Source organism: Carassius gibelio, chromosome A16, assembly GCF_023724105.1.
Source record: "Carassius gibelio isolate Cgi1373 ecotype wild population from Czech Republic chromosome A16, carGib1.2-hapl.c, whole genome shotgun sequence".
Classification (NCBI taxonomy): domain Eukaryota; kingdom Metazoa; phylum Chordata; class Actinopteri; order Cypriniformes; family Cyprinidae; genus Carassius; species Carassius gibelio.
Window position 1 is genome coordinate 9,064,424 of NC_068386.1, and position 15,701 is coordinate 9,080,124.

A 15,701-nucleotide genomic window follows, 5' to 3' on the forward strand; every position below is an offset into this window, starting at 1 on the left:
ACTTAAGTACTGTAATAAAGTTACATCACTGTTCATCTGTGGGCACTGTGTAATGAGGAAGAACTATATTAGATTAAAATGGGATTCTTGCAGAAGTAATTGTTTGAGGCTTCCTGTTCACCAACAAAAAACTGGTAAAGAGCTCTGTGTCATCGCTTGAGGAAAAGCATAAAGGCAGTTCCTTGAGCAAATCCATTGAGCTTGTTTTCCAGGTCATATTGGGTTCTGGGTCTAGGCAGAACCAACAAGCTGATTCCCATCTCTCTGTTCTCTCGTTCTCTCTCGTTGGAAAGGTGCCAAGTGTAGCCAGTGTAACAAGCTGGGGACCTAGTGGTTAGAGAGTATGACTCCTAACTCTAAGGTTGTGGGTTCAAGTGTTGGGCCAGCAATACCACGACTTAGGTGCCCTTAAGCAAGGCACTGAACCCCCAACTGCTCCCCGGGCACCGCAGCATAAATGGCTGCCCTATGCTCTGGGTGTGTGTTCACGGTGTTTGTGTGTGTGTGTGTGCGCACTTTGGATGGGTTAAATGTAGAGCACGAATTCTGAGTATGGGTCACCATACTTGGCTGTACGTCTGGTCACTTTCACTTTGTAGGTGCTGTAACTGGGACAGAGAGAAGCAGGGCTTCAGTCAATTGTTTCGATGTAGATGCATGTGTGTTCTTAATGTGGTACTGATCTTGAAACAGTTGCAAAGATATCAAAGATTTTGGAATGCCTTGAGTTACGAGGTCAGTTCCTTTTGTGATTGTGATCTATCCAGCTTAGATGTACAAATTGTATGTAATATGGCAAAACCCTGTAGCACAAAGCTATTTTTGCTCGTCCCTCTTCCTTTGCTTGCCTTATTGCTTTAGTTTCTCGTTCGCGTTGTTATATCATTGCAGTATTTCCCTTTAGCTTCTTCTGTATCTTTTTCCCCCAGTTCACTATTATTATTGCATGGTTTAGAGATTTTATAGCTCATGCACCACAGAAAGAAAAAAGCATTGTTTGTTCTTGGCTCTCTGTTACTTCATTGAAGCCTCAAACATTTATTTTTTTGTTCAAATAATTTAAAAGATGTGTTCGGCCTAAGGAGCCTAAGATTATTACAGCATAAGCCAATTTTGTTCTAATGCCCTGTTTTACATAATTTTCCCATCTATAAACTAGGGCTTGCATTAACTGCTTCTGCTGCTTCACAATGCATCGGGTTTGTCAGCTAAGTCACGGATCACATGAAGTTGCACTTCTTTTACACTACCAGTCAAACATCTGAGGTAGGCAAGATTTTTTGGAAGAAGTCTGTAATGCTCACCAAGGCTACATTTGATTAAAAAAAAAAAATACAGGAAAAATCGGTAATATTTTGAAACATGCCAATTTAAATTTGCAAGATGCCGGCTCATCATTGTGATGTCAGCCATCGACGATGGATGATGGTCTCTTGGCCCAACCTTAAACACAAGAACACGTCCTGTGTGAACACTTCCTTAGGCTGTATGATCACGTGTTCATGGATGGTGACCAAAGATCTGGATCATTGTTGATCACAGGGTTCTCATCTGGCCCAGGAATGATGTTTCCCATCTAAAAAGAAGCTTTAACTACACATTATGTAGCTTTGTTATACGCTGCTGAATGAGAAGTTGTATCTGGCTGTAGGAAACAGGATTAGGAGTGCGATCTGCTGTTGTCAAGTTACATGGCTACACACTTCCACATTCCCGTTCTCTGCTAATTGCGTTCTTGGAATTCCTGTGGATGAAGATTTTGTAAAGTGAGAGGGCAAGAGTCCAGATCCGCTGATCACTGAGTGTATACTAACAGATTGAACGTTTGAGTAATACAGAGGTTTTGTTTTGGGCAAACACCTTTATTCAGTATTAACCCTAAAAAGGACATTTTACCCCAAAATAAACTGTTATTGTTTACTCACCCTCATATCACTCCAAACCTTTCCTCTGGAAGCACTAAAAGAGAAAGTTTAAAGACTTGCTCCTTTCTTATTCAATTTCAATGAATTGGGGCTGGAGCTTTCATTTTAAAATACAGTCCACAAGACTTTTACTGTGTTAGAAAAACTTGGTTCCTAAAATAATTTTGAAGAGAAAAGTTTTTATCACTCTTTCCACAAAAATATTAAGCATCACAACTATTTTTAACATTAATGATAATAAGAAATGTTTCTTGAGCACCAAATTAGCATGGAATGATTTCTGAAGGATCCCAGGACACTGAAAACTGGAATAATGCCTGCTAAAATGTTACATTTTAAAATGTATATAAATATAAAGCAGTTATTTTATTTTATATCACAATACCATAATTACGATCAAAAAATGCAGCCTTGGTGAGGAAAAGAGACTTTTAAATCATTAGTTCTAACTGACCCCAAACTTTTGAATTGTAGTGTATATCATATTTGACTAATAATCTTCTCTTCTAGTGGGCTGTTAATTGTTGTTTTCAGACCACTGAGTTGAGCTGAACTTTAAAACCAGATCAGTACAAATCCACAGTTTTGTCAACTGGATCAGTGAATTCATCAAAATAACTCCAGTGAACAATTTGTTCACGAATTGGACATTGCTTTTTTTTGCCTTAAATCTCGATTCACTTTCATTATATTAAAAGGAGTGGCCATGATATTCCCCATATGTGTTGCATAGAAGATTTAAGTTGACATGTTATCATTGACTTGATTGCAGATGAATGCACAGACACTATTTAAACTGAACGAAGAGATGAAAGAGATGATGAACTGCCTTTAACTATCATTTTGCATTATTGAGCCACTTGTTTTCCAAATGAATGTTGTTCAGTTGCTTTGACGCAATGTATTTTGTTTAAAGCGCTATATAAATAAAGGTGACATGATTTTGTGACTGTAAGGAAAAAATGATAGAATTTAATTTTGAAGGTTAACTTCTTTTAGGTTAAAAACCATCAGCTATATTTGTCTGTTTTATCTTCTGTCATCTTCACAAACCTCAAAGAGCACATTATATTCGAAGGTTATCAATGTTCTTCGTAATGTCAGAGAACATTATGACCTGTTTTTGGATTTTTTTTGGTGATCAGTCCCTCTTGGTTTATAACCACAAAGTCAAATGTCTGCCTGGCTGATACCATCTCTCCCTTCGTTGGCAGAGCTTCCCTTGAACCATTTTCTTTTTTCTTTGCTTTTCATTAAAAGTCATGTGCATGCGCGCACTCACACTCACTTTCCACTTTGACCTCTGCTTTAAGGAATGATAGGCATCCGTCGGTGTCTATGTTGGTCTGCTTTGCAGGCTCATTTATAAAGTGGAGGGAGAGAAAGTGGTATGGAGGGAGGGTCCCATGTGAGAGAGGGAGAGGGGGGTGGAGACAGTTGCAGAAGGAGGAGTGGAGGAAAAAAGAAGTGCAGTTGGTATGAGAACCACTCAAAGAAGAGGAAGAGAGGAGTTTGGGAACATTGGCTTGGAAGGAGGAAAGAAGCATGAGATCAACGCTTGGTGACAGAAAAGAGATTCTTTGAAGCTGAAAGGAAAAGCAGACGATTTTGGGGAAACTGAATTGCCACCACTGGGGTGCACCTGAGCAGAAGCTGCAAACAGAGGCCCTTTGGGGCCGGAGCATGGGACAGACGTTCCCTTTAGAGACTGCACCTCAAAACTCCTGCACACACTTGGGTGAGTCAAAAAAAGCCTATGGACATAGTATTTTAACTTTAAGGTAGTTCCAAAAGACTAATCATGCTGCAATGTTCCATATAGGCTGTCCTTTTTGGACAATGCAATCCCAAAATGCACTGCAATGAACTCCAAGATGAAAAAAAAAATCCAAGGTGACTTTCAAAGCACTGAGAAATTTATTTTATTTTTAAAATTAGTATTTAAATTTGTATAATTTTATTTATTATATTTTAGGGTATTAATGGTATTATTTATGTGTTGTTTGTACTACTACCCTAATTTATTCCAATTTATTAGCTTGTATGGGTAAAAATCTAGAAGTATAACAAAGTGCAGTAAACGGTTAAACTATTTTCACTACAAACTAATGTGATAATGATCACAAAAGTATATTTAAAATAATATGATGGCCAGTAAAGTGGTAGTAATATGAGGCAGCATAACAGAGTGCTTTTGTGAAACTAAATTAAATGAATGTGACTGACACCAGAAGTGCTGTACTCTCTCTTGGTTAAAATAAGGTGGATATTTATGCTCATTAAAATCTTACACTTATCTTAACAACATGCTAATGGTAAACACCAGTATAATGTGTTCTTTGAGGTTTGTGAAGTAGATATAAGATTAAAAAGGTAAAATCATGACAGTGAAAATATGTTGTTGATGGAAAAGTCAATAAATATTCCTAAATATTCTAGCCACTCTGTTAAATGTAATGAAAGTGAAATGAGAATTAAGGCTGTAAAGCTTCCAAATGACAAAATGTGACATCCAATTTATTAATTTGTTTACGAATTTATATTCAGTTTACAAAACTGTTGATTTATATAATATATATATATATATATATATATATATATAGTACTGTTCAAAGTTTAGGCTCAGTGCTCCTTTGTATTTTTGAAGTCTTTTACGCTCATTAACTTAACAACATGCTAATGGCAAACTTGAAGTTCTGAGGTTCCAAGGCAGTTAAGAAACTCTCTCTGAAAGCAGATGCCAGTGTAGGCAGTAAGCAGTGAGGCGGCTCACTAGGTTTTAGAAGTGTTAATTTCAGCAAGCATTACCTCAGCTTGACTTCAGCACAGCAGGAACTGGTTATGATTCAGCAGTGGGTCTCAGCTGTGAGTGGAAGGAAACGACGAGCGGGAGAGCGGCGGCGGTCTTTGTGTATCTGTGCAGACATTCTTCAGCATTCTGTCTTTCCTGAACTCGCATGACTTCACATTGCGTGTGAAGTCACAGGAACTGTATCTTTTTGGCGGCTGTGATTATTAACTGAGCTGACTGTCATCTGGTGGTAATTCTTTGTTCTTCTCTGTGTAGTAGATAAACACAAGTCAAAAGATAGAAATCCTATATTGTTCTTTTTTTTTATATGAAATTTGCTTTTGAAGTGTTTACTGTATGTAATTTATGAGGCAAAGCATCCTTATTACACAGAATATCAACACTGACTTTGAAAACATGGTTGAAACCCAAACTTTTCCTCTGTTTTTGTTTCTGGTCACTAGTTTATATAGAAGTTGAGCTAGTCTCAAAATGCCATGTATCTTTATTTACATTGGTTCTTCAGGTTGACACTTTCTCTGTTCGTGGAGAACAGCCTGAAGTCTGAATCCTGATGGTCTTTGTAATGTTTCCCCCAGTGCAGGGTGTGAGACACCACCGATAGTGACGACAAGCAAGGAGACAAAGCGCAGCTGACATTCAGTTACTGCACAGAGGAAGCTATCAAGTCTTTACTGTTCTTCAGCCAAACAGCACGGCTAGGTTTCATGTCACAATACAGGCATCTTTGTTTTCTCAGTGGACTCCGCTCACTGTTGCCTCTGCCGACATTGTACTTGTTTCCAGTGGTTTCTCTCTGTGGCAAAATGTCAGTTTGCTGGAAGCATCTGAAACTTTTTATCCCTACAACATGCTCAATTAGAGCTTAACCTCAGAAACAAATGGGGAACAATAATGCCCTACAACCATACAATATAGTTTTAATTAATACATTTAAATTACAATTTTTGATGATGATTATTATTATTATTTATTATATCCGATGTTAAATGTTTATCTAATGATTAAGTAATATTTGCAATATTCCAATTATATAATTAAATTGAAATTAAATATTACATTTATGCATTTTATCCAAAGCGACTTAGTGCATTCAGGCTAATATTTTTTTACCTACCGTGTTACCGGGGAATCGATCCCACAACCTTGCACTGCCAATGCAATGCTCTACCACTTGAGCCACTGGAAAACTAACAACATAAATATAAAAACTAAACATAAAAACTAAAAACATGAATAAATATTCATAACATAACAAATATTATAATTTATATTTATAACTGACAGTTTGCACAGTAAAAACTTTTTGAAAATGTATATCTTAGGTGTTTAATTACAATTAATTTATATTTTATTTTAACAGTATAATATTTAAATGTGTACACACACACACACGCACACACACACACACATATATATATATATATATATATATATATATATAAATATATAAATAACACATGAATAAATTTACAATTATTTATTTATTTATTTATGTTTTATTTATTAGCTGTCGAACAGTAAAATCGACAGATTAGCTGTTTGCACAGTAAAACCTTGAAAAATTCAGGGCATATCTATTTATGCCCATAATGTACTACCATACACTACACCACAGTCATATACATTTAGTTTTCTTCTTGCCATTGTATTGTCTTAAGTGGTATTTTGAGCATTTCGTCCAAGTTTTAAGTTTTTTTCATATATGCTTTTTCAAGTTCTCTCAATCTGTTAATTTGTTGAGCTGTGTTTGTGTTTTTGAATTAGTTTGCTCTGCATGTGACTGCAAGAATACATCTTATGTAAAAGCCCCTTAAGAGAAACATCTGATTCTCTTATAGCTGATAAGTCAAAGTTGTTCAGGCAGCTCATTGACCAATTGATTTGATGAATTTTTCATAAGTATTTTTTTTTTTTTAACTCCGTTTTAAGAGCTATACGTTAAATAGTTCAACAAGACTATCTAGAATGAGAGACTGTAGTTATTTGTGCATATATAGCAATGCATAAGGGGGTGGTGTGTAGTTGCAGGGCAGTGATTGACTCTTCTTGGTTTCTCCCTGCGGAGACAGACTGTTACATAATGAAACGAGCTGCTCCAGGCTGAATGCCGGCCTTATTTCCGACAACACAACTGCCTACACACTCCTCTCATCTGCTAAGCATGTACACCTCAAGCCTCTGGCTCTGGAGTTGAATGTACAAATGTACAATGTTTTACTATTTGCAGGGTTACCTTACCAACAAGTCAACTAATCAGTCATAATGACCAGTTTAACATAAGATGTGTTAAAAAATGCTTCGTGGTGGGCAACAGAATGCAGGGGACTTTGCAAAAACAGTGCGAGACACTCTTTGGAAGACAATTGGATTGTGTTTTAGTGTATGTGATGTATCAGGCTGTATAAAATGGCTTTGAGTTCTTGCTGTTCTGCTTAAGTGCTTGATTATTTCAGTCTGGTTAGGTAATGTAGTTGAGAGGTCCTTCAAATCACTGGGTCAATAAAGGGGAAGCTGAACTCGTTGTAGTGGAAAAAGCAGTCAATGCCACATCCTTTGAGAAACAGTTAAATATCTTTTGAAAGTACTGGCATCTTTCTGTGGGAAGAACTGGTTTTGTCCAGCTCTAGCTTTATTTGGAGTGTTATGGGCTGGGTATCGGCAGCTACCTCATGAAATGATACATATACCACACATTTCTCTCCATAAAGTTTATCTAAAGGTTTTTAGAAAATACTTTTTTTTTTTCAGAAATTAATAATTGTCTCTATTTTGTGTTGTCTTTTTTTCGGTGTTGGGCCTACTTTATGAAATGATTCCTGAAAAAAAAAAAAATTATTATTGTTTCCACAATATATTAAATATACACAGTACACTAGACACTCATATGATGTAAACAAAAACTTATATCAATCAAACAATTTATCGTTTGACAGCACTATTTAAAATATCATTTATTCCTGCGATGGCAAAGCTGAATTTTCAGAAGCCTTTGTTTTTAATCTTCCGTGTCACATGATCTTTTAGAAATCATTTAATATGCTGATTAGATAAGAAATATTTCTTGAGCATCAATGTTGTGCTGCTTAATATATTGTGGAAACAATAATAATTTTTTTTTTTTTCAGGAATCATTTCATAAAGTAGGCCCAACACCGAAAAAAAGACAACACAAAATAGAGACAATTATTAATTTCTGAAAAAAAAAAAGTATTTTCTAAAAACCTTTAGATAAACTTTATGGAGAGAAATGTGTGGTATATGTATCATTTCATGAGGTAGCTGCCGATACCCAGCCCATAACACTCCAAATAAAGCTAGAGCTGGACAAAACCAGTTCTTCCCACAGAAAGATGCCAGTACTTTCAAAAGATATTTAACTGTTTCTCAAAGGATGTGGCATTGACTGCTTTTTCCACTACAACGAGTTCAGCTTCCCCTTTATTGACCCAGTGATTTGAAGGAATTGAACAGGTGTTCATAATAAAGTGGCCGGTGAGTGTATAAAAGAGTATGAATAATGTATATATAAATTTGTTCTTAAATATACAGTATACATGCGTGGGTGTGTGTGTGTGTGTATGTGTGTGTGTGTATATATATATATATATATATATATATATATATATATATATATACTGTAACACACACAATTATGTGATGCGATTAATCATTTAACAGCACAAATTTTAAAATGTATTAAAAGGGAAAACAGTTATTTTGAAATTGCACTAAAATTTCACAATATAACTGTTTTTACTGCATTTTTGCCCAAAATAAAAAAAATGCAGCCTTCGTGTGCGTAAGATTGTCAATTTTTATTATTTTTTTAGAATTAACATCCCCTAAATTTTGCAGTGCCATGAAGTACCAATGCAATACCGTAATATGATCATCTCGGCAGTCTGTTAGTATCCATTGTCTGATAAAATAAAGTTATCAAATCAGAAATAAAAGCACATCTGTTTAGCCTGGACTCGACATATGTTTATTGATGTTTATTGAGTTTGTTTTATCTGCCATTGTAGGTCTTTCCATTTCACGCTGCGGTGGACTATGGGAGGGGGTCATTTTCAGTTCTCTTCCACCCCATGCCGCCACCCCCCTCACCCCTTGAGTCAGGATCAGGGTGGAGTGCCATTTCCTCCCTCTGTTTCCCAGGCCTCGCCCCCCTCTGTTTTCCAAGGCAATCTGAATATCTCCCTGCCATAAATGCACAGCCTTTCGTTCTTTAAACACCTCACTCTCGGTACTCTAAGTGACATCTTTAGCGCTACGGCATATCATTTGGAGCCCTGTCATCCAGATTTGTTTCCTACTAGTCTCACCGCTGTTAGTGATGTCTGATCCATTAAGGGCTGATATTTAGACTCAGGCTGCTCACGCTCAATTTTAATGCAGCTGGATGGTATCTGCGTAACACATTTGTCTGTTTTCTCACCAAACTCAGTGGATGTGCGTCATTCACTGATTGTCTTTCCAAAGGCTGGGACCCCTCGTCGACTGTGCTTTTAGGATCTGATCATGGATTTGTGGTAGACTGCTGGTGTTTCGCAGCTGTCTACAGGAGCAACTCTTTTCAGGTGTTTCCCTTTGTGAGACATTCTGGCTTTTACACTTGTGTACTCAAGAAACTTTTGGAGTTGTGACACTCCCTGACTCGGTCTTCCATCTGAACTGTTGGATATATGGTATGTTTTAGATCTTATTGTGCTACAGGACTATCGCTTTTCCATTCATACTCCTATTTCAGCATTTTCACCTCTTGATTTGGAGACGCCAAACAGGAAAGGAAGTAGACACTTGTATGGCTTGCTGCTTTCAAACAAGTTGCCATGGCAGCTGGAGTCCAGGTAGGCTGATGCATTCACACACTAAAATGTAGTAATGGGGAACACCGCATTAGTAGGGTTGGGTATCAATTTGCTTTTTTTACGATACCGGTGCCATATCGATACTTTTAAAAGAGTACTGGTGCCTAAACGGTGGATATCATTCAAGAACATTAAAATTGAACGACGTGTCGATGCGTCACATTGTTTACATCTCGCGTAATGGCGGCTTCTGCTCCTGGGAATGGAGAAAGTTGCATTCTATCACAAAAACAGAGGCCGCGGTTATCAAAAGTATGGGAATACTTTAAACAAAGGCCAAATAAAATAGTCCTTTGTTCCTTTTGCAAAAACGTTTATGGTGTACCACGGCAGCACAACTGTGATACACGAGCACCTCCGTGGAAAACCTACTGTCTGGTGCTCTCCGGTGTTACGGTTTAACTGGTTACCGTGTTATCTGGTGACCAACTTCCTGGTTCAGGTCTCCGCTGCAGATGTGATGGAACCACCTTAGCAGATTCGGCGATTCTAAAAGCACAAACTGATGTGATATTATTAAGTGTCCTATAAACGCAGACTTGCTCATTGCATGATTCTGATATTCTTGTAAAAATCACAAGTTATTGGTGTGATCACCCGTAGCGGCTGAAGTAGGATTAACAAAAAAAAAAAAGTAAGTCTGTGTTTGATGGCCTTATTCAAAGTGTTTTAACATTTTTATTTTTTCACTAACCACGCAGAATTTTTTTTTTTCTCAAAAATAATAATGTACACACATGCTGCTCACATATTATTATAGCCCAGTATGTGCTGATTACAGTGAGGTTAGACTTTAGCCATTTAGATGTGTATAAGAAACTGAAAAAAGGACAAATGTCAGGACATGACAAAACTTCTCTAGGCCCCAAAAAAAACCTTAGACTCCAGAGGGTTAACAGTGCTGTATGTGTGGGGAAGCAGCTCACCATGCTGAGATGTGATTGCGGTCTGCAATGGGGATCCGCTCGTCTTCTCACGAGAGTCGCCAGAAAACACTCTGCGTTGGGGTCTAAAACAATAGTGCCTGTAAGGAGGCTCAGCAGTTTAGTATGTTTTGATATTGAGGTTGGAGAAGGGTTGTGGTATCAAGTATTTTGTGCATGAGGGCGTGTTTGGATCCAAGACAGTGCTAAGGACACCGCAGCATATAAGGGGGACAGTATGTTTGTCATGCGTGTTTGATCTTACACAATATTATAATTCATCCTGATGTGGCACGCTATATAAAACATGCTTACGTAAACACTAAGTTTGAGTTACGTAAACCATCTGACCCAAGGCCTACTTTTCTGTCTCTTCTCCAGATGATGAAGGTGACCAGCAGCACAGCAGCACAGGGAGCGAGGGGGGCACGGCAGGGGACAGCACCCCTCCTCCCAAACGCAAGGGCAAGTTCTCTACCCTGGGTAAGATCTTCAGACCCTGGAAGTGGAGGAAGAAGAAAAGCAGCGAGAAGTTTAAGGAAACTTCAGAAGGTCCTTTGTTCTTTTCTCCATGTTTGTTTTGGCAAATAACTTTCCTTTCCTTGACTTTTTTTTCCCCTTAAAATCACACCCTAATGTTTGTTAATGTTGTTTTTCCTTTGCTGATATTAATGTTTTCTCAGATGTTTTAAACAATAATGAGATGATTTAAAAATCACTTTACCCAGTAGTCATAACTGGTTTTACTTGAAGACTTGATCTCTGAAATCAAATACCAACTCAACGCAGTCCTTAAAATGTTTAACATACAAAAATAAACACAGTTGTCCTTATATTGGTTTATTATTGATGTCTTTTAATGTCTGTTAACTCCATGAACACTGAATGTTTTCATTATGGCTTTAATAACAATGAAGGTGTAGATAAAAATGTGCCACTGTGAGTTTCTCTTTTATATAGTGTTTTTTGTTCTCCCTACAGTTTTGGAAAGAAAGATGTCGATGAGGAGGCCAAGACAGGAACTGATCGAGCAGGGGGTGCTCAAGGAGCTTCCTGACAATGGTAGGAGAGAGAAGTGTGTGTGTGTGTGTGTGTGTGTGTGTGTGTGTGCGCGCGTGCACCTCAGGATTTCTTAACCATATTTTGTACCAAGAAGTTTGTTCCCTGAAGCAAAACCTGGCACAACCTCTGTTTGGTGATGTCTTTGTTTTTTATACCATTTCTAGACAACAAAGTAAATAGTGTTGTTGTTTTTTTTATATTATACAAAATGCAGAAAGTTTTCTATTAGGGTTAGGGTTGGGTTACAGAATTTATAACTAGCTTTAAATAAAAACTGTTTTTGTGTGTGCGTACATTTAAACAACAACTATGGATTTAACTTTGGACACTTTATTAATAAGTTTTAATGAACTTTACGAACTAACAAATTTGCTTTTTATGTGTAGATGTTTGTTTGTTTGTTTTTCTCCACACCCAGAACCTATTATTATCTAAAAAAAAAGAGTGAAATAATAATAAACCAATTGAATATTAATTGAATTATGTACATTTTTACACATGCCTGTCCATCAGTTGTTATGTTGTTTAAAAAAAAAAACAATAATGTTGCCCATAATATTTTTGTCTTTTATTTACATTAAAACTGTAATTTTTTATCAAACCATACAATTACATATTATATAAAATATTTGTATTATTATGTAATTAATTATGTCGGCTTTGGATGCATAAAATGCTGGCTACTGTAAGAATTTCGGAGTTTGCAATTTTGTTCCTTAAATGATGGTTACATCATGATATCTTGACAAATAGAATCCATAATTTGTAAAAGATGGAAAATAAATTTGTAGATTCAGGAAAAATTATAAAATGAAAATATTATCCTGTGAGAAATGTACCTGTTGAAACTAAAATGTAACTGACTAATTAGGGGTGCTCCGATCACGATCGGCCGATCCTTAATGCGCATCTCGTCAGTAAAGCCGGTTTTCTAATCAGCGTTTAATTCCATCAGGTGTGTGATTTCACATAGAGCAGCTGTTACTACACAGAGCCGTTGTTAACTGAGAAGATGCGCCAAAAAACGCTGAAAATGAAGTGGATTTGCGCATATTCTCTATTAACAACGGCTCTGTTTAGTAACAGCTGCTCTATGTGAAATCACGCACCTGATGGAATTAACCGCTGATTAGAAAACCGGCTTTACTGACAAGATGCGCATAACGATCGGCCGATCGTGATCGGAGCACCCCTAAGACTAATAGTTGGACACTGTTAGATATTACAGTAAATTAGTGATAGTAAATACCGTATTTTCTGGACTATAAGTCACACTTTTTTTCATAGTTTGGCTGGTCCTGCGACTTATAGTCAGGTGCGACTTAATTATCAAATTTAATTTGACATGAACCGAGAGAAATGAACCAAGAGAAAACATTACTGTCTACAGCCACAAGAGGGCGCTCTATGATGCTCTGTACTCCTGTAGTCTACACTGAGCAGCATAGAGCGCCCTCTCGCGGCTGTAGACGGTAATGTTTTCTCTTGGTTCTAAATAAATGCGACTTCTAGTCCAGTGCGACTTATATATGTTTTTTTCCTCATCATGACGTATTTTTGGACTGATGCGACTTATACTCAGGTGCGACTTATAGTCCAAAAAATACGGTAAACAGTGTTTTAAGAGAGTCATTTTCTAAAAGTCCATAGAACATGAGTGTGTCAGGGTTTGAGTGGTCTCACTGTATTTCTTACATTCTTGTGATTTGTGGTCTTTGTGGATACTAGACATACCAACAGAAGCAAACTCGGGGCCTCAAAGGAAAATATAAAAATTAGGAATATCTCCCTTGCTTACTGATGTGCAGCATACATTACTGCTGAATCACAGTTCAGCTCTTTTGATACATGTGCTATACATTAATTTTAGTGCATCATCTCTCTTCATGGTAGAGACAGACAGACAGCTCAGTGAGGTTGTATATCTTCTCAGCCATGTTAATGCGATAGCAGTCAGGGGAGCGGAGATGAAATCTGCAGTTTTTGAGGCAGTTTTCAATTTGATACCTATTTTTGACTCTTCATATTTTGGGAAGGAAATGACATGCAGTTTTTCTTAAGACAAGAAAGTGGAGCAAATTGTGCCTTGCAGCTAAAAGCTTTTAAAAAAAGTCATGCGCTGTGAACTGGCTGCTTTAGAGGCCCATTTATTTGAGTAACCTCTGAGAGATGTGTGAGGAGACCCCACCTTTACTTCAGAGCTAATCGGAGCTACAGGCTCATTGAGATTCAGAAGCAAACTACGTTAGACTCTAACCCGATTTGAAAGGATTTTGCAAACCCGATCTCTGTTAGAAATAAAAATGCAAATCCTTTAGAATTTTGGCAAGGCTGTTGCTTTCAGAGAAACATAAATATTTGTTCACTGAAAACAGTATTTAAAAGGTGAAGCGTGTCGTTTCTGTACGTGCACTTCCTGTGTTCTTTTGTTAATATTCACAGTGCATTTCAAATGCCTTTTATGCCTGTGGAAAACTTTTACTACATAATAAAAAATATTAATTATATATATTTTCAGTAAGGTAATGAAAACTCAAAACTTTTAAGACATTATTCCACCATATAACACAAAAGGAGCTCTTTTTTTTTTTTCTTTACAATTAAAGTGAATAGTGACCCGTGGCTGTGAAACTCCAAAAAGCATCATAACAGAGGTTCATGTGGATTTTGCAGTATATTCCAATTGTTGTGAAGTCATAAATTACTTTTGCATTGGAAACTTTACCTTTGGCTCTTAAGTCCCATGAATGTTAACATTTTGACATTTGGCACAATGAAATTGGTCCTAAGACATACAGTCCAATGTTATTTAGCATTATTGATGTCATACCTGGTGTGATACATCTTGATGCACCATGATATGAATGAGATTTCAGACACACAACAGAGGAGAAAATAAAAATTGTATTTTCCTTTTTCCTTTTTTTTTTTTTTTTCTGACGCAAATATATTGTTGTGTTTTCAGAAAACATTACAGAATTTAGCACAAAAGTCATATGTGCTTCTTTAATGGTGCTTTTTGTATTTTTTTTTTCTTGGTTCCCTCTTTGTTTTCAGAATCAGGTGAGGCCCACGGCCACAAGACGCCTTATGTGAAGAACGGTCACACTCTGCCTGTGGGAGGTGGTGGAGGTCTTGGGCTAGAGCAGATACACTCACCCTCTGAGTCTGAATTTAGAGTCAACCCTGTCTGGCTGCCGCAGCCGGATGACCGCAGAGGTCGTGCCCCTTCTGACGGGGATCATCGTGGAGCATTGGGTCCCCGGGCCTCCAATCAGGATGATGGCAGGAGAAGTGGTTGGTCTGTTGGGACAGAGGACTGGAAATCTAATCTGGCCTGGCAAGGGGATGATATCCGACATGGAGGAAGACTGCATGCTGAAGTGGACAAGAGGCCTGGGCTAATGAAAGCCCCCTCTGAGGATGGACGCAGGACTCGCCCCGAATCGGACTGGAAGCCAACGCTTCCTCGCCACTCGTCTGTCGAAGAGGCAAGGGCAAGACGAGGTTTGTAGCATCAATTCTAATCTTTTTCTCTAGTTCCCTTTCCACCTTCCTGTTCTTTGTTCTCCACACTTCCACCATCACTTCCTCACCTCCTGTTGGGCCAACTAGAGAGAGACAAGTGTCTGTGTTCCCATGGGTTCTGCTCCAGCTAAGGTTCTTATTTAGGAACTGAGCTCAGCTAAGCTAAATTCTCCTGTTCTTTCCTAATTAATAAACCACAGTCACCTCAATCCTCATCAAAGTGAACATTCTGAGACAGATTTGACCCTCCACTAGGACTGATGATACATTTTTCATTTAAATTATTCAGTCACTAATCAAATGTTGCTTCATGTTTAAAGCAATGTAGTTTTTATAAGAAATGTATTTAGCTTAATATTCTTTTTGACATACTGAAATTAAATTGTCACTTAAAAAAAAGAAAAAACTTAACCATTTAAGCGGCTTGCTATGAGACCAGTTTTTTAAATGTTTTTAATATTTATAATTGATTTTCTATCTTTATTTCAATAAACTACAACTATATGGTTATTAGTTAGTTTTAGTTTACAGTAGCAAGACTTGAATCGCTGAATCAGAGTTTTTGATGTGAAATTTA

At 37.3% G+C, this 15,701-nt stretch overlaps 1 protein-coding gene across 5 annotated transcripts in view; it reads left to right on the plus strand.

The window, feature by feature from the left end:
* The window catches only part of LOC128031005 (phosphatase and actin regulator 4B), a 37,947-nt gene that overhangs the window by 11,597 nt on the left and 10,649 nt on the right, over positions 1-15,701 (plus strand). For 2 of the 5 annotated variants that reach the window (XM_052619175.1, XM_052619178.1), the window contains exons 4-6: positions 10,916-11,086; positions 11,516-11,596; positions 14,654-15,103. In XM_052619175.1, the coding sequence (XP_052475135.1) occupies positions 10,916-11,086; positions 11,516-11,596; positions 14,654-15,103 (702 nt within the window). Of the gene's footprint in view, positions 1-3,416; positions 3,664-8,780; positions 9,591-10,915; positions 11,087-11,515; positions 11,597-14,653; positions 15,104-15,701 lie in introns of those variants that run through there. The other 3 variants (XM_052619173.1, XM_052619176.1, XM_052619174.1) reach the window with 3 other exon arrangements.